Source organism: Hevea brasiliensis, chromosome 8 (genome assembly GCF_030052815.1).
Source record: "Hevea brasiliensis isolate MT/VB/25A 57/8 chromosome 8, ASM3005281v1, whole genome shotgun sequence".
NCBI classification, from domain to species: Eukaryota; Viridiplantae; Streptophyta; class Magnoliopsida; order Malpighiales; family Euphorbiaceae; genus Hevea; species Hevea brasiliensis.
This window is the reverse complement of record NC_079500.1, coordinates 95,022,738-95,045,222: the sequence shown is the minus strand read 5'-3', so window position 1 is coordinate 95,045,222 and position 22,485 is coordinate 95,022,738. Positions and strand designations below refer to the sequence as shown.

The following is a 22,485-nucleotide window of genomic DNA, read 5'->3' as shown; positions in this document are numbered from 1 at the left end:
ATTTTTTTTCTCAGCAATCTTAATACTAATCAGTGTTATAGTGTCTATTTGACATTGAGTTTAGGAGACTGAAATTATTTTTAGAATGAAAGTATAATATTATATGTTGTTAATTTTATGACTAAAACTTATCAAATTTAATTTTAAATTATTTTTTAATACATTATAACAAGTATATTTAAAAAAATTAATTTTCTCAATAATAATTTCAACAATAATACTAAATAGGCTTTTAGTCTTGTTAGCTACTGCAATTTTCTCCTAATAGAGTCTTCTTCTACAAAAGCAATTCTAATTTTAATTTACATTTTTTACTATTCCATTTAAACATAAATTAATTATATGTAATACAAAATATTAATAATAAAAAATTCTGATAAAAATGAAATATTTATAAAATAATAATAAATATTTAATTTGGGCATAGGCGTATATAAAATTTCCCATCGCAGCCCAATGACAGGACCACTGACATCAAACCCTAATCAGAATTTAGAAAACAAATCCACATGCAAATCACGTGGATGTAAATTCCCCCCCGTTACGCGTTGACCAATCATCTACCTAGTACTTGCCATAAATAAGACGATTATCTCTCCCGACCTTGGAAAAAGCAAAAAATTTCTCTATCTCCACTCCTCATTCTCCTATCTCCACTCCTCATTCTCCTGAAACCCTCAAAGCAAAGCAAAAAACAACTCTGGACGTAGTAGAAACATGGGCGGAAATAGTAAATTCCAACCGCTGAGCAAAAAGACCGCATCTTTTTAGCGCCAAATACGATATTGTGCGCGTAAATCCGCGAAACGACAAAGAAAAACGAACCCACTGTTCCGTGTGCTTTCCTCTTTTGTCTTTCTTCCTTTAATTATTATGCTTCAGTTTATTGTTTTTTTAATTTTATAATTTTATCAAGAAGGAGAGAAAAAAAAAGAATACCCAAATCCTGGTTTATGTTTTAGATAATCTTGGTTTTAAATATTCTTTTTGGGTGTTCAAATTTGCCAACATTTAATTGGTTTTGACGTTTTTTTATTTTCTATATCTGTTGACTGCGGATTGTTTGTCAATTTGTCGGCGTGTCTCTTTCTTTTCTTGATTTATAATCAAGATTTGACGGAGATTAAAGATTGTTTTATTTACTAAAACATTATTTTGAAGGATATGAAGCGATTCTGATTCAAATTTTTGCATGCGGTGGAGAAATCGAGTTCTGGGTATTAAGTGGAAGTGAAGATTCCTGTCATGATATTCGAAAATCTCTTGAAGAAGGTCAGCTCTTTTTCTTTTCTTTTCACTTTTCTGCATGATTGATTTCTGGGTTTTTTTATTGAGGGACAGGGGTTGGCGGTGGCGGTGGCTGTGAATTATTTGGTTGGGTTTTGATTTTGGCGTGTGCTTTTGTCAAAGTGGGTGATTGTTTCTTGTTCTGTAGTGGAATTTAATAGTGATGTTCCGTTGTAGTGGCGTCATACTCATAATCATTTGGTTTTTGGATGAGTTGAAATCACAGATCGCTATTATTGTTGTTTGTAGTTGATATTATGGCAGTTCGTTGGTGGTTTTTTATTTTTATGTTTCACCATTTTGAAATTGAAAATTGTTGCATCTATTAAATACTGACGATAGCTATGCTCACTTTACACTTGTTTCTATGTTGTTCTAATTATTGCTTACCAAAAGAAACTCTTTTAATGATTTTGTTTCTGCATGTTTGAATTCCTGCAACTTTTACTGCTTATGCATTTAATGGTGTACTTATTGGTTTTCCAGAAACTACTTTTTGGCGTCAGGTTTGATCACTTATACTATCAGTTGGATTCACTTGCAGTTTTTTATTTTTTTTAATTTTTATTTTTTCATCGGATTGAATGGGACTAAAGCTCAATACCTCTCAAAGTACGAGACCACTTTATTATCACTGAGCTAAAGTTTTTTAGTGTTTTTTTTTTTTTTAATTTTCCTTCTATTTTATTTTAAAATTTTTTTCTTTTCTTTATTCTTTTCAAAGTTGATAGATAATGTCTAGGCGCTTTATTTCCATTATTTGGGGCTTTTTCAAAGGCAAAATCGAATCTCTTGTTTTGATTTGTTTAGGTTTGTTGGGAAAAAGGGGATGATTGTGTTTAGGCTTAGATTTCATTGCGCCTGCTGCTTATCTTTTTATGTTTAGACTATGATGTTTCAACTATGAAGCTTTTTCATAAATAAAAAATTTTTGTTACTGGCCTTTCATTATTATACTTAGGGTTTATGCGTAATTTCCTCTCTTTTTATTTTTTTGGTAAATTTTTGTTTATTTATTTATTTTCTGTCTGCATAGTTCCTTTTCATTTTCACTGAAATAGAGTACCATAATTTCCAGGAATCAGGGAGGGCTGTATTCCTGGGAATCGTTATCCAAATTAGTTAATTGTTATTACACTATCACTTAGGAAGGTAAACGGTAGGCAGCCTATTATCATATTCTTTTGCAGAAATTTGCTGCTTATTTTTGCATAGATAGCAAACAGTAAAGAGGAAGGGGAAATATATTGTAGAGTTGGGATGTAAGATTAATTTTTATTTCCCTTCTTCAAATAGCGTTTCTTTTTCATTTGATGCAGGTACGCCATTGTATTTTCTAGCGAGTGCTTCAGGTACTTACTTGAAGTAGCTTAAGACATGCTAACAAAAAGGGAGTCTAAACAGCCAGCGCCAAGTGTTATGTCAAGATTAATGGGGCTGGATGAAATGCCACCGCAGCAGGGCGTTCAGAAGAAACCAAGAGTGCTCTCTGAGAATTATCTGCGCAGAGTTGCCTCTATTGGTGTCAGAGAGAAATGGTCAAAACGCCATTCATTTAATTTGAATATTGAAGAGCAGGATGAACATAACAATGTCTTGCAAGTATTACAAGTGTTGAGGAAAAACAAGCACCATAGCATGCCAGTTCAAAAGAAGGAAGTTTATATGGGTTCTTCAGAGGTCCAGATGAAAGTCACAGAAGCAAAGCGAGTTTTGGGGGATAAGAAACTTCAAAGTTCAAAGGAATGTCATGATTCATCAACAGCTATTGATTTGGAGACACAAAATATTCTAAAATATGTTTGGAAACCAGATTTCTGGGTTACCAAGGAAATCAATGAGTCAAATGATGTGCATTTGAGCTTGCAGTCAGGGCCCATTGCAGTCTTAAAGTCACCATGTGCTTCTGAATGCAGAGACATTAGCATGTGCAGGAAACTTAGGAGGAAAATCGAACAAGGGTACTCACTAAATAAAGTTCAGAGTAGGACTGGGATAACATCAGGAGAAATTTTCATTGATGATAAAAACAAGTTTTCGAGATCAAAATTCAAGCCAAATAACAGATCATATCTCCCAACAGCCAAGATTGTTGTCCTGAAACCGAACAGTGGAAATGCAGACAGTGCTATCAGATCCTTTTCTTTCTCTTCTCAGTTGCACAATGTATCTCATCCAGGTAATGGAAAGCAAAATGGGATTCTAAGTCCTTACAATGGGAATTTATATGCTGAAGTGAAAAAAAGTAAAAACTTTGCAAATGCCATGGGATCTGTTAGACCAAGGTTTAGATTTTTAAGAGAAAGAACCACAAAAGTGGGACATGGTACCGGTGGCCTGCCCACAGAGGATCCTAGTTCTAAAGCCAGCGGTGGTGACCTCTTTGCAAAAGAATCCGAGTCAACAATACCTTCTTCTCCCACTGTTTCTGATAGGAAGAGGCAATTTTACAATTCAGACGGACCAAACAAGAAGCAAATCTCTGAAAAATGGAAGAAGACTAAAAGGTTTCAACAAGTTGAACTGGCTAGTAGGAGCAAAACTTCGGGTGTAATGCTCTCAATTCCTGACAAGCTTGGTAAGTGTGGTCTGAGCAAGCAAGTTGATCCTTATAGTAGAGATGTGAACTTAGGCACTCCCTTAGCCATTAGCAGTTCGGATGGTTGGAGTAGCGAGTGTATCAGAGACTTCCCAAGATCCAAATCCCTTCTTGCATGTTTTAATGCAGTTGGGAGTCCCAATACCGGGACAAACTATGAACATCTTGAAGATGGCAGGTATATAAGTGACCTTCAATCTATCAATTTGGTACAGAACAAGTCAAGAGAGAAAGACTTTGACCAGAAAGATGATGGTTCAGATTGTAGAAGCTCAGACTCCAGCTATAAAAAGTCTCGACCTAGTTCTTATTTGCAGTCAGAAAACAATAGCCTAGTGGGATATAATTATGTAGTTCAGAATGAACTGGAAAACACACTCAAGGAGAGGGATTCAGGTGGCCAAATTTCAGCAGTTACTAAATCCTCTGGAAAAAACAATCGGACTTTGCAAGATGTTTGGATGAATCAGGAGGGACACAAGAATGAAGGATGGGAAGAGGATCTGCCAGAGCATCAATTAGAATCAAGAAACCGCATTTTGTCAACAAGAGAGGAAGATTCTTCCTGTTATATCCAAGATACCTCAGTTCAACAGGTTTGTTGCATCCTGCTTATGAAATACACTTGATACCTTGGAGTAGTCTTTGTTAGCACATATCCAGGGAAATTTGGGTCCCTTCTAGCTCCTACAAATTTTTGCAAACCAAATTTCATTTACTTTTTGCACCCTTGCATAATGCTAACTTGGCGTAGGCTTTTTTCGGCTTGAACTCTGTGAAACCAGGACTGATTAATTTGGCAGAGGAGATGTTATAGGATCCTATCCCAAATATTCCCCCCTCAACCCCTTGTTGTTATAACTTCTATTAGGAAATTTGTTAATTCTACACAATTTGCTATGATAACTTTGCTTTCTTGTCGCAAATTTTGCATCTGTTCTATATCTGCATATTGTACTCCAGATGTAAAATTTTACTGTTGCTTCAAGAGGGATTTAGTTTAGAAAAGCATTTAAAGGCTTAAAAATGAGCATACTAATGGAGTCAAGGATTCAGACCGTTCATTTGTTGTTCTTGTATGCAAAAGAAGAGAGAGAAAATACCATTTTTTTATTTGTTTTTGGTAAACAGTGGAAGCATGTGGAAAATTACTTTTTAAACATGAAATTTATAAAATACATCCGTTCATCTATGAAAGTTTTAGTCCTTTTCTTTGTTGTAATATTGAGTTCTTTTGTTTGAGTGAGCTGAATTAACATTTTTGTTTTAATTGGATAACATAGTTTGGTTCATTTATCGGCTTCATATTGTCCTGCAAATATATATATAAGTGTTTATGGTAATGAAGTGAAAGAGAAAAAGGTTGTGAAGTGAAGCGACTGTTTCTCTTTCTAGGCCACCAAAATGAAGAATATGAACAGCCTCTTTGGAATTCCATTGGGCTTTGTTTAGAGTCAGATAATGTTCCTCTGCACAGTATTGTGTCTATTAGAAGGAGCGCATGGAATTCTTGTTATTAGGACAAGGCTTGAGGCTTTGACAGTGCTGCATACTGCTGATGTGGAGTATCTGGATGCACAGAAACAGTAGAGATTTCATTGGGAATGAGACATTTTTCAATGAGATTTTGCTTTTTAAGAAATTTGTTGTGTTCTTGTGTTTTAAAATTGTCTATGATAAATATTTCCCATTTCTTTGTTATTTATCATTAGAGATGAAGCTGTTAGCGCATCACCGCGTAACCAAGATTTGTTTGTCATTCATTTTGATGTTCTACTTTTCAAATAGTCACCTTGCTTATGAAATTATTTAAAAAAAGTAAAAAACTTAGTCCCGCCTGTTTTGTAGCACTTAAATATTTCCCATACTCTTTTTTCTTTTTGTGCTAAGTGTGGTTACAGTTTGTTCTCTGTGCACATGCTTTGGATGCTTCCTTCCCTTTCTTTTTATTTTTATTTTTTATTTTTAAGTTTCTATGCTTCTTGCTTATTTTTAGTTCTTTCACAACATCGCAGGATTTGTCTAGTGGAACCTTTGAAGAAAAGTCTGTTTCTTCACCATTCTCTTGCGCAGACCCAGAATCACTGATAAGCTTTGAGGAGGCTTATCAACCTAGTCCAAATTCAGTATTGGAACCATTTTACAATAAGGATATTTCATCCAGCTCTGACTGTTTTAAGAGTGTGAATGTTTCTTTACATGGTTAGCAAACTAGTGCTGCTGCTTCTGAATTTATACAAATTTGTTTCCTTTAAGGTTTTCCCCCACCCACTTTTCTTCCCCTTTTTATATTTTTAAGATCCTTGTTTGTGGCATATTCAGAAGGATCCAACATGATGGTGTCTAGCGATGAAGATAATGGGGAAGGATCTGTAAATGATTCTGAAGAAAATGAAGGCCTGATGAGACCATTCAGAGTTGAAGAGAGTAGGGATTTCTCCTATCTCATTGATGTATTAACCGAGGCAGGTTTTCACAACAGAAACTTGGATGCGGGATTTGATACATGGCATCCGCAAGTCAGTTATTCTGTCTTTGAGACCCTGGAGAAAAAGTATGGTGAGCAGATTTCTTGGAAGAGATCAGAAAGGAGGCTTCTATTTGATCGCATTAATTCTGGGCTGATGGAGATTTTACAGCCATCCATGGGAGTGCTGACATGGACAAAACCTGTGGCAAAAAGGTTTAGTTTTAGTCTGAGGCATGACCTGATTGAGGAGGAGCTGTGGATGTTACTGGATAGCCAGGAAAAGGAAGCAAGGAGGGAATATGAGAAGTTCCCAGGAAAAGATGATGGGTGGTTGGAGTTCGGAGATGACATTCAGGTGATTGGCAGAGAAATAGAGAATTCTTTGATTGATGAGCTACTTGCAGATGTTACCATGGAGAGTTTTTGATAGATGGTGTTTTTGTTTTGGATATATTATCAGAAATACACTACATAGAGAGATTTTTTTTTCTTTCTTTTTTGAACGTGAAAAAACAAGACAGTGTTTGTTCTTGTTACACGTTTTTGTACATTTTTTTGAACCACAGGAGTGAGATATGTTTAGGAAAATTTTTGGTAGAGTGAGATTTGAAATTGGTGAGTCAATATTCTTGTAGTTCTTATTAAAAAAAGGGGAAAAAAATGATGAATAGATATTCATGTTGCTATCGAAGTTCTGTTGCAACATTTTGTTTCCAAGATATTGAATTCATTGCACTGGGATGAAGAATAATAGTAGAAGTTGGTATTTTTTCAGAAGATGTATCGTATAAATATGCTCTTGCAGGCAATTGCGGTAGCCTGTATTTTTATCTGTGGATGTTATATTAGCGATTCTGAAGTGATGATGTGAGGATTTGCTGATTGCTATCCATTGACAGAAAATTTTTTTATTTCAATTTTCACCACCATTGGTTGATATCTCATGAGCACATAGTCCTTTTTCTTCACTCACTTGATCAAATCAAGTGCTCTAATGACAATTTCCCCCTTATTTTGTTTTACTAGTTCCAAATAGAGGGCCTGAATCTTTTGTTTTCAGTGTTTTATGATCTCTTTTTAATCTTATCATTTTTCCCCATGAAGTTCTTTGCTGCTAAACCCTAACTAGCAGAGGAAGTACATGCTGGGATGCTCAAGATTATACTCTGTTTTTGGTATAATACTTTGTTTGAATGGCTGAGAATGAAGGGGACATTCCCTTAGTTTTGGCAATGAATTTAATGATAGGCTAACCATTTCTTTTTGTGGACTTCAATCATTCATTGTGCATATTTGCTGCTAAAAGCCCCTAGTCTAACCTGCAAGTGGAATGAGTTGCTTGGACTTTGATTAGGTGAGCTAATCCTGGACTCCTACCCTAATCTTTTTATCCACTTTCCAATTTCCACACTTGAACCAAAAAAATTATCTTCATTCCCAACCAAAACACAATTAGAAGAGTACCAACTCCATCCCATCAACTCCTATTTCAGAAATCAAAACTGTAAGTATCTATATATACACATACTAGCATATGCACCTTCAATGCATCACCAAAACATCAAAAGAAAACTACTCTTATTTGCGTGCTCTTAAATCTATTTCATGAATACCCACGGCTTTCTTTCAATCACAAACAAGGTCATGGCCTCAGCTTATCTTCTGTTCCTTACCTTCAGCATTGCAATTGCCTCCTCAGCTCCGACGCTAGATGAAGAACCACCAGTTCCAGTGGTGCCCCCACAGCCATTCCCTACACCATTAACACCTACACAACCTAATCCTAGTGTAGCTGCAGCCAGCAGTGGCTCAATAGTCAACCCTGACCATGCCTTAACCTTCTTCATGCATGATATCCTTGGTGGGTCAAACCCCACTGCTAGAGCAGTGACTGGCATTGTCAGCAATCCGGCAGTCAATGGTCAAGTCCCGTTTGCCAAACCCAATGGTGCAGTCCTCCCAGTGGACAATGGGGTGCCTCAAAACAACAACAATAATGGCCTTATAAACAACAACAACCTACCATTCCTCACAGGCCTCAGTGGCACCACAGCAAATGTGGTCCAAAACAATGGCAACAATAACTTGAATGGATTTAACTTCCCAGTTGTCAATGGTGACCAACTTCCATCCACTCTCCAACAGCTCATGTTCGGAACGATCACAGTAATCGATGATGAGCTAACTGAATCGCATGATTTAAGGTCAGGATTTGTAGGCAGGGCACAAGGATTCTACGTGGCAAGTTCTGTGGATGGTACTAGCCAAACTATGGCCTTTACAACTATGTTTCAGAATGGTCATTATGAGGATAGTCTTACCTTTTTTGGGGTTCACCGGACTGCAGTGTCTGAGTCTCAGCTTGCAATTATGGGTGGCACTGGAAAGTATGTTAATGCCAAGGGTTTTGCCATTGTTAAGACCTTTCCTGCTACTAATCAGCATGAGACTGATGGTGTTGAGACCCTGCTGGAGTTTACTGTTTATGTTAGTTACTAATATATCTGTGTTTGATGGATATCATTGTTGGATTTTTTTAAGAATATTGTAACATGTAGTTAAGGAAGATGTCAGATTTGGGGTTGTGTGTGAACTGTGAAGCATGTTCAGTAAAAATTTAAGAAATTTCAGTTTATTTTCATGGAGTTTGGAAAGAAAGAAAATTATTCATCTGGAACTATTCTTGTAACTTTAAATTATGTATCCATTGCTTGATTAACCACTGTAATTGGATAAAAAATGATAACAAATTGAATAGTTTCTGTAAATTGTCTAAAATCTACTCTTTGTGAATAATAATAATAATAATAATAATAATAATAATAATAATAAGGAAAAATATCCAAAAAATCTCAAACTTTACTCTTTTTTACTATTTTATCCTGAACTTTTTTACCAAAGGTCTAGGCAGTGGTTTTACAACCACTGCATCTGCCTCTGCTGCAATAGATTATTACAATAATTTGTTTTGTATTTACCTACAATTTAAAACTGCTTCAATAGGGTATGCAATGGCAGCAGTTTTTTTTTTTAATTGCAATGCAACCTTGTAACTTAATAAACAGGTTTTTGGAAATTAAAACCCCATATAATTAATTCATTTCAATATTATAAGATTAAATAATACTAACTTCCATGGGAAAGTGAAGAATCAGTAGCCCAAAATCATTGATAGAATTAATAATTATTAAAAACAATCATGCTAGCATATGCTCTATATAGCACCAATTGCAGTTGAGAATAGTTTTCATGGCATAATTGCATAGGTTAGATTAATAATTGTCATTTAAGCATGTGGAAAATGACAAGAAGTTACTTCAATCTCATGTCCCCTGTTCTTTATAGATTCAGGTTTATTCAACAACTATCAAACACATGCAATGGTTACCAAGTGAATAATGCAGGGTTGTACCTGTATCCACAACATCAAGTCAGGAAAGTGAAGTGATGTTTAAGTGAATTTTGTAGACTTCTTGGAGTTGGAGTTCTTTTACCCTATTTGCAATGTGGGATTGCATTCTAATAGCTGGAGTAACTCCTGAGATTGAGGGTGCTGCTGCCCATATGACATACTTTGCTCACCACCTTCCCATGATGATCGATGGTTATTGCTTGCACTGATCTCATCCAGCTGCCAAACAAGAATTAAAGTTTCAAGAACAAATTTTTTTTCTTGTTTCCTGGAAGAATTGAGTTAAGTGACGATTTTTATCTTTACTGTTTTCAGTTGTGAGAAAAATATAGAAATAGTTATAACTGGAAGCATCCATGAAATGCTGAGCATCTCTTTACTTTAATCATCAGAAAAATCCTGAAAGAAGAAGATGGATTCCTGAAGGGAAATCAATGATTTGATGTTCTAATTAGCAGCATAACAGAAGCAGGGCATTTTATTGCATTCCGGAGCTGATTTGTGAAAGTAAATATAGACAAGCAAAGCATGCGGAAAACTGACTATTTTCAAAGTAAACCAAACATGGACAAACAATCCAAGGGCCAAGTCACACAAGGGAGTTCCCTCCCCATACAGAAGGTCTCAATTCATATGCAGCTTCAATTCATATGCAGCTCCAGTAGTCCTCAAGTACATCGACAAGTTACTGCTCACTTTAAACGCAGCAAGCATCAGGTCATTTAAATGCATGTCTATGGGAAAAAAAAAAACAGTAATCCTACAGCCACAGCAACCATTAAAGTGTTGTAGAAGACTAAGAAACAATGGTCTGATTTAGCTGACAGACTAAGAACCATTAAAGGTACGGATACATTCAGAAAAACAATTAACGAAGGAGAGGTGGGGTTGGAACATGGACGCTTGTCAAAGTAGCGTGCCAGGAGCAGGATGTAGGGAATCTATGTCGCTCTTTGCTTGCTGAAGGAGTGGGACCTTCCCACCACCCGACTCAAATATCCTCAGCCCTCACAGAACGAGCAGAATCCCTCATTCCCGGCCATTTTAATTTCTCTCATCCTCTCATCTGTCACACTTTCTCGGTGGACCAACAAGTGGAGTTCTTTTTTTTTTTTTTGTGTTGGTGAAGCAGCAGGTAGAGGAGTTTGGTGCTGTTGAAGAGGTTCAACATTTGTTGCACTCTATCAAAAATTAAGGTATGTAAATTATTGTGTTTAATAAAAACAAAAGAAATGTGAAGTGGTATGACAATGGTGGAATATGGTTGTAAATATGCATGTTGTTGAATATAAAATGATAGGAAGATGGTGGAATTTGTTTGTAAATATGCATGCATGGGGTTAGATTTTTATGGAGATAGGTTTTCGTTTAAATTTTGTATATACATGAAATAAAATATGTACAAAGAAATATGTATATTTTAAATGATTTAATGTTTTATGTAAAATTTTTAATTTTTAAATAATTTATAAAATAGTTTAGAAAATAGGTAGAAAAAAAAATTGAACTTAACCGAAAATATAGAAAATTTTAATAATATTTTGAAATAATGTTATTACAATTTTTTAATAGTTTTGGGAGATGAATTGGAGAAAAAATAATTATATTGTTAGATAACAAAAATTTAATAGAAGATATTGAAAATAATATAATATAATAAATTATTTTCACATAATATATTATAAAAATAAATTATTTAGATAATAGTTGGAAACATAGGAAAAATTTGTTATGGACGAAATAAAAATTTCCACATTAATGTATATTGTAATATTTGTTTTAACATTTTTTAATAGTTTATTAGCTAGTTTTAGATAAAATGAAAAGAATAGGAATTATTTATAAAAATAAATTATAATTTCTATAATTTATTGTAATAGTATATGTTTGAATTTAAAAGTGATAAATAAGTTAGTTTATGAATGAAATTAAAATGTTTTACGTTAATTTATATCGTATATAATTATAATTATTATTTATGAAAATTTATGTTATGTGAATGGGACAAAAATATTTAAAAATTTAGATAAAAAATATTATAGAAAATTGAGGTTATAATATATTATTCTAAATACTTTAGATAAATTATAATATAATATTATAACGATAAGATAAAATTTTGAAAATATTAAAAAAAATTGAGAAAATAAATTATAGACGAAAGTAAAATTTCGATATTAATTAATCGTAATTATGATATAAAAAAATTTAATAATTTAATAAGATTAATGGAAAAAAAAGTACATTTAACGAAAATAAAAGGAAAATTTTATATTAATATAAATAATAAATTATATTAAGCATAAAGTATTATAATTCTATACAATAATATTATTATATTATTATAAGAATATATGTTGATGTTGTACCTGAAATTTTGCACCGTTAGGAAAACATGACTTTATGTCTTGTCTTCTCTCTGTCAAAATCAAAATGTTCTTACACTTAAGTGAAAGCTGCTGCTGACGTGTATGAGAACAATACGCCACATAAATTATTTTTATTCCTTAATAAATGTACAAATAATACAATAAATATGAAAGGAAGTGAATTAGACAAAGACAATTATTTTTTTCTTAATTTACTTAATTTAATTTTTTTTATTAATTAGAAAATATCAATTTCATCTTTGGATGCTTTATACTGGGATGAAGAAATTATTATACATGATGAAGGTTATGACTATTGTAGGAGTTTGTCAACGGTCATTAAGTCGTTATTATTAGTAGTCGCATCGATTTTGATACTTTAAGTATGAAAATAGTGCATGGAATTGGACTTAAAATTGAACGTGAATTTATATCAAATATTTTATTCAAACAACCAATTTTAAGCAATGATTCAATAAATGGGACTGCATGGGTTTAGTGAACTATAATGATGTAAATATGATATTTAATTTTATTGATAAAATTGGGGGTATGTCATCGATTGAATTATATTTTGAAATTTTTTGATCAAATGCATTCACAAATTTTGTTGATGAAGCGGGACCATCGAACGTTGGTTCCATGAATCTAGCTACTTGTGTGGATGCTGGTGATGACAAAGTTTTATGTTATCAATAATGTTACAAGGATTGTAAGTGAAAGTGAAGATATTTGTCCTAGTGCATTGTTGTACAATGCTGAATCTAATGAAAATTATTATTGTCCCACTGATGATGAGGACAAAGAGGAATTTGATGAATTATGGATTGATAGTAGTGAGACGAACATAAATGATGATGTTGATGAGCATAATGAGGTTGTAGTTGATCTGCCTTTGTACTGCAACACTCATGTTTCCAACCCAATAATATCGCTTGTCCCTCCTCCGCCTTACTCTAAAATTTATTTTTCATTGTTAACAGTGGATCCATAGTTAAAACCTCCATCTAGTTCAATGTGGGATCCATAAAAAAAAGTTTGAAGTTGGAATGATATTCTCTTCTAAGGAGGTTGTCCAACAAGCTATGTAACAATATCATTTCTGGAGAAACCATGAGTTTTGTAAGGATGGGACAAAGAGTCGAACATATGCTATTAGGTGCAAAGACAGAAAGAGCAATTATAATTGGAGATTGAGTGCATCACGGGGGGAATGACGTGATATATGAAAAATTACACTGTATCACAGGCCCTATACATGTGTCAATCCAGCAACCACACAAGATCATAGGCAATTAGATAGCAAATTTATATGCGATTTCATCCTGAATACTATATTAGAACAGCCAAATGTGAAGATAGGAGCATTACAAGCAGAAGTTACAAACAAGGTTGACTATATGCCTAGCTATTGAAAAACTTAGAGGGCCAAACACGATGCAATTGTAAAGATCTTTAATAATTGGGAGGAATCTTATATAAGATTATGCCAATTCATGCTAGCTTTGTGCAAACACAACCCTCACCCCTCTTTTGTGAATTGTTTTTTTTTTTTTAACGTATCTGTATGGTAAAAGCTCCTTATCCACTCGCATTGACATTTTAGGAATGCGTCTCGATTTATCATTTTTAAAATGATCTACATATATGCATGAGCGTGCACGCGCGCGCACACACACACACATATATATATATATTAATTTTTTATAGCGCATGTGTTCTTTTTACCATTTTTAACATGTAAATTTTTATTATTTTTATTTAAAATTTTAAAAATCATAGTTTTAATTAAAATATTAAAATATAATTATTTTTATTTTAAATATTTTATTTTTTATGTACAAGTGATTCTATATAATTTAATAAATAAATATATGAATATAATTATTATGTTAACATTTTTTTTAAGATAAATTAGTTAAAAAAATTAAAACGTTAATGAATAAAAATATAATTTTTTTGATTAACTATTATAATTCTTCATATATATGTACAATAATAAGAAAAAGAATGCTCTATGAACACTTTATCGATAATACTATAAACAGTAGGAAGTTCGCATTTCCTATACTTATAGAGAATTTAGCATGAATGCCAATTGGAAGTTTCATTTTTTGCGGGTTCGCATCAATAGACCGAAGCTCCTCAAGGTCTACTTTCATGGTTATTCCATGATCCTTGTGGCATTTCCTATGCTCACTCTTGTTTCGTTTAGTTTGACTTAAAGTTAAATTATACTATGTATCTGTTCGGGAGGTTTAATTTAATTTATTTTCAATTTTTGTTTAATTTAGTCTACAAATTTTAATTTAAACTTAATTTAACTTAAAAATTAAAAAAAAAAAAAGAACTTCATAATTTTTAAGCTTAAGTCAAAAAATTAAGAAATTTAGTTTCAAAATTAAGAAATTAAACTCTTTAATTTTTTTATCTAAATTAAGAAATCAAGAAATTTAACTCAAAAATTTTAATTTTTGAGCTAAATTGATATTAAAAATTAAAATTTCTGAGTTAATTTGAATAAAAAGTTGAAAATAAATTAAATTAAATTGCCCCAATAAGCATGGACTAAATTAAACATTTTGTTTTTTATGAGCTTTTTGTAACATCAAGGAAAAAAAAAATGAATGATGGGATTTTGGCGTGTGACAGTGGGTTTCCACTGTCACAGCTAGCCTTTTTTTTTTTAAAAAAAAAAAATAATAAATAAATAAACGAGAGGAGGAACCACACCCCCCCCCCCATTTTCTCTTCTCTCCTCTCCTCCCCTCTCTTCTTCTTCTTCCTTCTCCGGTGACCAGCCGGCGACCTCCCAAGCGGCTCCCCACCCGGCCAGCGACCCTCCGGCGACGGCCATAACCACCAGAAACGGCGGCAAGAGAGGGAGAAGAGAGAGAAAACGAGCACACAGTGGGCAGCGGCTTTCCGGCACGATTCCGGCTTCATCCGACGTTCGATCAAGGTGATTCAGGTGGCGTTGGAAAGCTTGTTCCGAGAGCTTTCTTTTGATACCAATTTTGTAGCAAATGGAGGTCGGATGAGTGAGATATGGAGGAGAGAAGTTTCGGGTTTTCTAAGCTTTTTCGTCAGATCTACGACGATCCGACCGTTGGATCGACGATCCGAGACCACCTATGGACTGAGGAAGAGGAGAAGAACATGGTGGTATGATCAGATCCGGCAAATGTCGCCGGCGATCGGCGGCCGGCCACCGTGCGCGGTGGTTCCGACGGTGGCTCCGGTGGGCTATGGAGATGATTCAACTTCCAGAGGCTTCCTCATATATTTTTGGAATTTTTGAGACATAGATAAACTTCGGGTAAGACAATTTCTATTATTTCTCTGTCTGTGGTGCATAAATACAGTGTTTTTTAAACAGAAAAAAATTGGAGAAAAATTCTAAGAAATATATATGATGAAAGTAAAATTATTTGGAGATATTCTATGGTGTTTGATGAATTTTTGAGTGATTGTAGAATATTTTTGAAAAATATAGATGGATTTTAGTTAGATTTTTAGCATATGGGCATATAAGATTATTTGAAATTAAGATAATTAAATTTTATATAATTAGTTGAAGCTTGAGGATGGAGGTTTAAATATGTGAATATTGAATTGGGTTGAATTAAGAATATATTAGATATTGGAAACTTATGGAATCGAGAAAAATTCTTGAATAAAATATTCATGGGTGATTAGAAAATTTCAATTCATTTTGCAATAGCCTTATAATATTATTAAGGACCGCGGGGAAAAATTTTAGAATTTTTAGAGCTTGTTTGAGTGAATTTTTGAAAAATGTCAATATAGGGACTAAAATGTAATTTTTAAGATTTTGAGTATTGTCTGATTTGGAGGGCTCAGGAGGGGCCATGTGATATTGATGAGATGTGATTGTGGAAATTGAGAATTTAGAAGTGTTATTTGAGCCTTTTTGCAGTTTGGGTAGGTCCTAGGTATAGGGAAAACTCTGTCGGATTTTCGGCATGAATTAGGTTGTCTATTGCCTCTTTAGAGTTTTATCTTAACTTAGTACTAATAAATTTATAATTTAATTATTAGGTGATCGAGGTCAGCTATTTTTCTGCATCCAGCAGCCACAATAGTCATCGGTGTACTATGAGTAAAATATTAATTTTAATTGTAATTTCACTATTATTATATATTCAAGCATGCCCATGCATCACTTATATGTATATATTTATCTAGTTAAACTCTAGGCATGTTTTATGTTGCATTCACAACTGTTAAAGTGCCATGTATGTTGTTGTGGTAATTTAGAGCAGTGTGCGTGCGTTGGCGTGCATGTGATGTGGTGTTGGCTATGGATAGGACGGGTAGTCACGGCTTGAGATCTTCGCTGGGACCCGATCCTTCGGGGGTAGTCACGGCTTGAGTTCTTCGCTGGGACCCCGATTTGGTTTATTAAGCGAAAGTCCGGCTTGAGTTCTTCGCTGGCACCAGGTTGGATTTAAGAGAGCTGTATAGGGGATCAGCTCCCATATATTATGATTGATATTATTGGGTGTGTGAGTACTCCAAATTACCTTTTTGCTGTTATAATGTGAATTTATTGCTGATGCTGTATTTCACTCTACAGAGTGCATTAGTTTTAGATAGTTATAGAGATTATTGTTAAAATTGATATTTTACTCTCTGAGTCGAACGCTCACTCCTATTCAATATTTTTCCAGGCCACAGGAGGAGTTATTTTACAGAGCAACCTATTTTCTTCCTCGCAGGTTTAACATCGATTATTTAATTGTTTTACTATCTTTTCTAAATTTAAAAATCTAGAACTCCGCATGTGTTAGTAATAGTGTGGACCTTATTAGAAATTGTGTTAATTTAAATTTTTGAAATTAATAAAGGAAGATTTGTATGGTATTTAACCAGTTTGTAAATGAGGTAACAGGGTTGAGCTGGGCTCCCTTGATTTTAGTTTTCTGAAAATTTCTGGGTTAAATTGGCTCAAAATATAATTATAATAGTTTAATTTAAATTATTTTATATGCATATTGGGCCTAAATTGTGGACCTGGTTATGGATTTGAGGAATAGTTAGGCTTACTATGGGCCTCGGGGGCTTTAAACTGGCCCAGGTCCTAGTGCCGGTCCGGCCCATAGGTTGGGTCGTGACACTTTTGTTGAGAGAATGGAGATTGAGATGATTTGGTCATATGAAGTGTAGATATACGAAGGTTCCAATTAAACAAGTAGAACAAATTGGGTTAGAGGATAGAAAGAAAAGAAGGGGTAAACCTAAACTGATTTGGAAGAGAGTAGTACAACATAACTTTGAAGCATTACATCATTTTTAATGATTTAACCTAAAATCGTTTAGATTGTAGAAAGAGAATCCATATACCTAATCCAAAAGTTTTGGGATAAAGGTTTAGTTGAGTTGAGTTTATGAGCTTTTGTTCTCCTTTAGAAAAAAAAAAACAAAAAACTATGAACACTTTTTAGAATGAGATAAAAATTTTCGTTTGAATGCTTAATAATTGATTTATATTAAGAATATGTAAACTTATTAATTTAAAATTAAAATTTGTTTCAATTTGTATGTATGAATCAATTATAAAAGTAAAAAAATAATAATAATAATTAAAAAGTTACTAGTATTAATCTTCAAAATAAAAACTTACAAAATAATAAAAATATTTTAATTAATAAGAGCTTTGTATCTTTCAAATAAGGTTAAATTCTTGTGAATAGAAAAAATTAATGCTGAAAGCGCTTTATCGCATAATAAATCTTTCCAATACGAGTAGAATTAGATCTAGTCCAATAAATTAGAAAATTCCTGTGATTTACTAAAAACACAAATATTTTAAAATTGAATACGTCACTTTGAACAATAAAATAGAATATTGAAAAATTTAAAAAGTAAAGAAAAAAAATTTGTGTCGATTATATTGTAATAAAATCATTCCCACTAATATATATATATATATATATATTAGAAAAGAAAGAAACTAATAACAAAATAAGATTATATATTAAACTTATAAAATAATAAAATCATGAAAAAAATCTTGAAGAAGAAAATTAAAATATGAATTATATAATTACTTATTATCATGCTTTTAAGTCTCAATTTTTTCATGGCTCCCAATTATAAAACTTCAGAAAAAAATAATTATAAATTATAAATAAAAAAATATGCAGAAAATACTAACATTCCGTAATAATTTATTAATTTTTTTAAAACAAATAGAACCAAGATTACAATATTTTAAATAAAATTTAAGACTTATAAAATATCTTGAATATATAAAAAATACAATTTCATTAAGATTTTTTTAATATTTAATTTATATTAATTAATATTTTTTATAAATAATATAAATTTATAAAGATATTTTAATGGGTTTATAAGTTTTTTTTTTTAAATTGCATCCAAACAATAAAATAATTTAATTAATGATTTTGCCATTCATTTCATTTTACAGTGCTAACAGAAAAAATTTCTGCTTCTGCAATTCATATCCAGGAAATTTGTCATTTCTTGTTCCTTTTCTCTTCAAACATACATCAAATGGTCACTGAAATCACCGATAAAACAGACACAGGTACGCACTATAACATAATTAATCTAGTGATTACTCAACTTCAACCAAAGAACCACACTTACACACAAACAATATGCATACAATTTATTACTCAGACAGATGAACTGTGAAATGCATCACTGTGTCCACACCGTCCGTTGTGTGCTGATCCACCGGAGGAAGTGTCTCAACGGTGGCATACCCTTTTGCATTCTCATACTTTCCTGTACCACCGATCACCGCAATCTGTGACTCCGGCGATGCAGTCCTATGTACCCCAAAGAAACTAATACTATCTTCAGCAATTCCATGGTTATTCTCACCGTGTAATAAAACAGTCAATGCCATGGTGTGGCTTGTACCATCTAGTGAGCTAGCCAAGTAGAAACCCTGTGCCCTGCCCAATACAGTGGATCCCAACTCATGCCCTTCTGTTAACTCGTCGTCGATGACAGTAATCGACCCGAACATGATTTTTTGCAGTGTTGAACCTGACGGGATCTGGCCGGCGGTGACAAAAGGTTGGTTGTTGCCGTTGACAACGTTGTTGTTGTTGCCACTGTTTTGGAGTACTGTATTGGATTGGACTCCAGGGTTGAGGCCTGTGATCAATGGGGCAGTGTTTGGATTTATGAAGTTGTTAATGTTGTTAACGTTGGGTAGTGGAGTCCCACCTTGGAGTGGGAAGAAGTTGTTGTTGGGTACTGAGAATGGAATGCCATTGATGTCGGTCCGGGCAATGATTCCAGTGACCACCCTGACTGATGGGTGGGTTCCTCCCAAGATATCATGCATGAAGAACGATAACGGAGCAGAGGTGGATGCAGCCGTGGTGGCGGCGGTGGTTTCCCCGCCAACAGGATTTGCCACTGTGGCACTTGAAGCGACGGTGGGAGCCGGCGTGGTGGTGGTGGTAGGAACAGGAATTGGTGCTGCCACCGTAACAGGAGGAGTTATAGGAGCGGCATCAACCACCGGCGATTCCACGTCGGCATCTGGTGGGTCAACCTCATCATCCACGGTGGAAGTGGGGGCAACACCAGTAGTGGCCGGTACTTGGCCGCTTGGCAATGTAGTAATGGGAGCGGAAGTTGATGTGGCAGGTGGGTCCACAACGGTAGGATCTTGTGGTTCCACCTCATCAAGGACTCTTGCAGAGCTGGCAAAAGAGAGAGTGATGGCTAACAGAAGGCAGAAGGTGGCTTTGAGTGCTAGAGTGGTTGCACAGAGAGGCTTTGCCATTTTGGAAATGTACAAGATTTTTGAAGAGTGAGTTTGATGGAGAAGGGGAGTGCTCTATCTGGGTATTATATAGTTAGAGGAGAATGAGATTCATCGAAAAGTGGAGCTGATGAAATGGAGTTGGTCGGGACATTTTCTCTGTAGTATGTGTTCCAGGTGTAATACCAAATACCCTTTAATGACCGTGATTTGGTGCAATTGACCACAAATTAAAATTAATTTGCATGTCCAGAATCGGACACTAGTGTTTGTTTGTGCCTGTCCAGAGGATTTTTATTATATGCAGGATGATTGGCCTGTTAAAAGGAAAAAAAAAGAGACGTAGGCACTGAGATATCCGTTGAAGGAAATAAGTTTCTTTCTTTTGTTTTCTTCTTCGCCTAAGCATTAGATTAGAACATCCATCTTCAGCGCCTAGCCATCAGCAGAATAAAACTTTCCAGTCCCACCAATCACTGCAATATGAGACTTAGGCACATCTCACTTATACACACCAAAAAATCTCAACCCATCTTTAGAATCATCACTAGCATCAAAATTTGTTTTCATTGCTACCGTATCATTAATCTCATTTTCCAAGTTAGCAATAAATATCCTTTGTGCTTTTCGAATCGTTAACAAAGCATATGTTGAACCTTCAAATAATTGCTAATCAATAAGTTGGACTTAGTTCTCTTTAGCTACTTATTATAAAGAGAAAATGCTCACATTTTTCCTTCGCTTTAAAGACTAGGGTCTCTTTGCTTTGCTGCTTCTTGCAACTTTTCTCTGCTTTTTGGGGTAGGGAAAGGCCACCTTCCCCATCTCGGTTTAGTGGGTTTTCCTCCTTGCTAATGGTTTAGGTTGTAGATAGGATTTGTTTGGGGGCAGTAATGATGAATGCTTGAGAGTGATCTTGGGTTGGCAATATTTTTATGTGCTTTTGTTTTTCTCTCCTTTGTCCTTATTTGTGTTGGTGTTTTTAATGATGTTGTTACAGGTTTGGTGCTGCTATAGGGAGGAACTTCTGACGATCTGCTTCGATTGAGTGGTTTACATGCCAGAACCCCATGGGTAGTGAAAGAACAATAAATTCAAGGCCAATGGGTCTATTTGGGTGTACAAATCTCCTATAGAATGGTGTATATCACTCAGAGTTCCTAGTAGTAATAGGAAATTCAAAGGCAGGAGGAGGTTGGGTAAGTTGAGAATCTCTACTAGATTCTACTCTAGGTTGTTTACCACAGGCCATTTTTTAACCCATAGAACAAAGAAAAATATAAAAAAGAGAAGAAAAAATACTACAAAAAGCAAAGATAGACAAAATAACCATACTAAGTCAATAAAAGTACAAAAAATTTTCCAAAGCAAGTGAAAAGTAGCACATGTATATTGCAGGGCAAAGTAAAATATTTCAATTGTGAGCAATATAGCCATCAGCATGTATAAAAGAAGCAAACAAATAAACATGTTGAGCATATGGCAAAAAGATAATACTTAGCAGCATCTAAAAATTGCACAGACGTAGATTAGTTTTCAATTCAAGTCAAGAAGTAGGGGTGAGCATTATTCGGTTCAAATTGAATAAATCAAACTGTCTTAATTCAGTAATTTAATTCGATTTTTAAGATAATTCAGTTCGATTCGATTTTATATTATAAAAATTTCAATTATTTCGGTTCGGTTTAGTTTTGAAGAGAAAAAATCGATTAAACCGAACTAAACCGAATAGTTTTATTGATTTTTGAATTGATTTATTTTTATAGAGAATTTATGAATTATAGACAATTATATGTATATAAATTATTTAATTTCATTGATTAATGGTTATTAGGTTCAAACAAAGGTCAAAATCAGAATAAATAATTTGAAAATCAAGTATAAATTAAAAAATAATCAAAAATCAAAATTAATCAGTTTGAATCGAATCGAATTGAAATAGAGCGGTTCGATTCGATTCAATTTTTTATCTATTTTAGTTCAGTTCGATTTCTAAAATATGTAATTTGATTTTCATGACTTGATTTGGTTCGATTCGATTTGATTTAATTTGAACCGAATGCTCACCCCTGCTAGGAAGTTTATATTTGAGTATAAAAAGCAATATCATTAAAGTGATTACACCATAGTTAAGCAAATGTACATGATTCACTTGATGTGAATCCTAGCATGAGTATAATTGTATTATTGAGAATCTCAAAACACATGGAAGGCATATGCCCAATCAAGAAGCAGAGAACAAATGCATATTGCTCAGTGGCAAAAGATTCAATAACTTACTAGCCAATTCTACTAGTTAGCCATAATATTTTATTGTTTTCCTTTTGATTTTCGATTAAATTAAATTGAATTTAGATTAAAATGAAAATACAAAGTAAAATTTATTGTTTTCCTTTTGATTTTCGATTTATTTTTAATTAACTATTATATTAATTATCAATGCAAATATAATTAAATTATATCCAAATTTCAATTAATATTAAATTAAAAAAATTATCATTGCATTCTCTCCTCAAAAAGAAAGAAAAAAAATATATAAAAAGGCAGGTGAAAATATTGTGTTTTATATATTAA

The 22,485-nt window shown here is 33.6% G+C and overlaps 3 protein-coding genes and 1 long non-coding RNA gene across 6 annotated transcripts; 3 read left to right on the top strand and 1 right to left on the bottom strand.

Annotated features, from left to right (window-relative positions):
• The first annotated feature begins 660 nt into the window (after positions 1–660).
• Positions 661–7,133, top strand: LOC110663961 (uncharacterized). 3 transcript variants are annotated; one of them, XM_058151684.1, is made up of 4 exons: positions 661–1,272; positions 2,607–4,482; positions 5,902–6,088; positions 6,143–7,133. In XM_058151684.1, exons 2-4 carry the CDS (start codon positions 2,665–2,667, stop codon positions 6,781–6,783), a joined length of 2,646 nt encoding a protein of 881 aa, XP_058007667.1. In that variant the 5' UTR covers positions 661–1,272; positions 2,607–2,664; the 3' UTR covers positions 6,784–7,133. The 3 variants fall into 3 exon arrangements, with proteins under 3 accessions (XP_058007667.1, XP_058007665.1, XP_058007666.1); XM_058151682.1 differs by having other exon boundaries at positions 662–1,272; positions 6,209–7,133; XM_058151683.1 differs by lacking the exon at positions 661–1,272 and having other exon boundaries at positions 1,979–4,482; positions 6,209–7,133.
• Positions 7,134–7,272: 139 nt separating this feature from the next.
• On the top strand, positions 7,273–9,027 carry LOC110663883 (dirigent protein 25-like). Its single transcript, XM_021823359.2, has one exon. The coding sequence runs from the start codon at positions 7,962–7,964 to the stop codon at positions 8,853–8,855; it is 894 nt and encodes a 297-aa protein (XP_021679051.2). The 5' UTR covers positions 7,273–7,961; the 3' UTR covers positions 8,856–9,027.
• A 5,859-nt stretch (positions 9,028–14,886) lies between these two features.
• Positions 14,887–17,011, top strand: LOC131182353 (uncharacterized). The gene is made up of 3 exons (XR_009150695.1): positions 14,887–15,456; positions 16,200–16,601; positions 16,832–17,011. It is a non-coding gene; the product is annotated as an uncharacterized LOC131182353 (long non-coding RNA).
• A 1,627-nt stretch (positions 17,012–18,638) lies between these two features.
• Positions 18,639–20,096, bottom strand: LOC110663884 (dirigent protein 9-like). Its single transcript, XM_021823360.2, has one exon. It carries the CDS (start codon positions 19,930–19,932, stop codon positions 18,799–18,801), a length of 1,134 nt encoding a protein of 377 aa, XP_021679052.2. The 5' UTR covers positions 19,933–20,096; the 3' UTR covers positions 18,639–18,798.
• Positions 20,097–22,485: the final 2,389 nt, after the last annotated feature.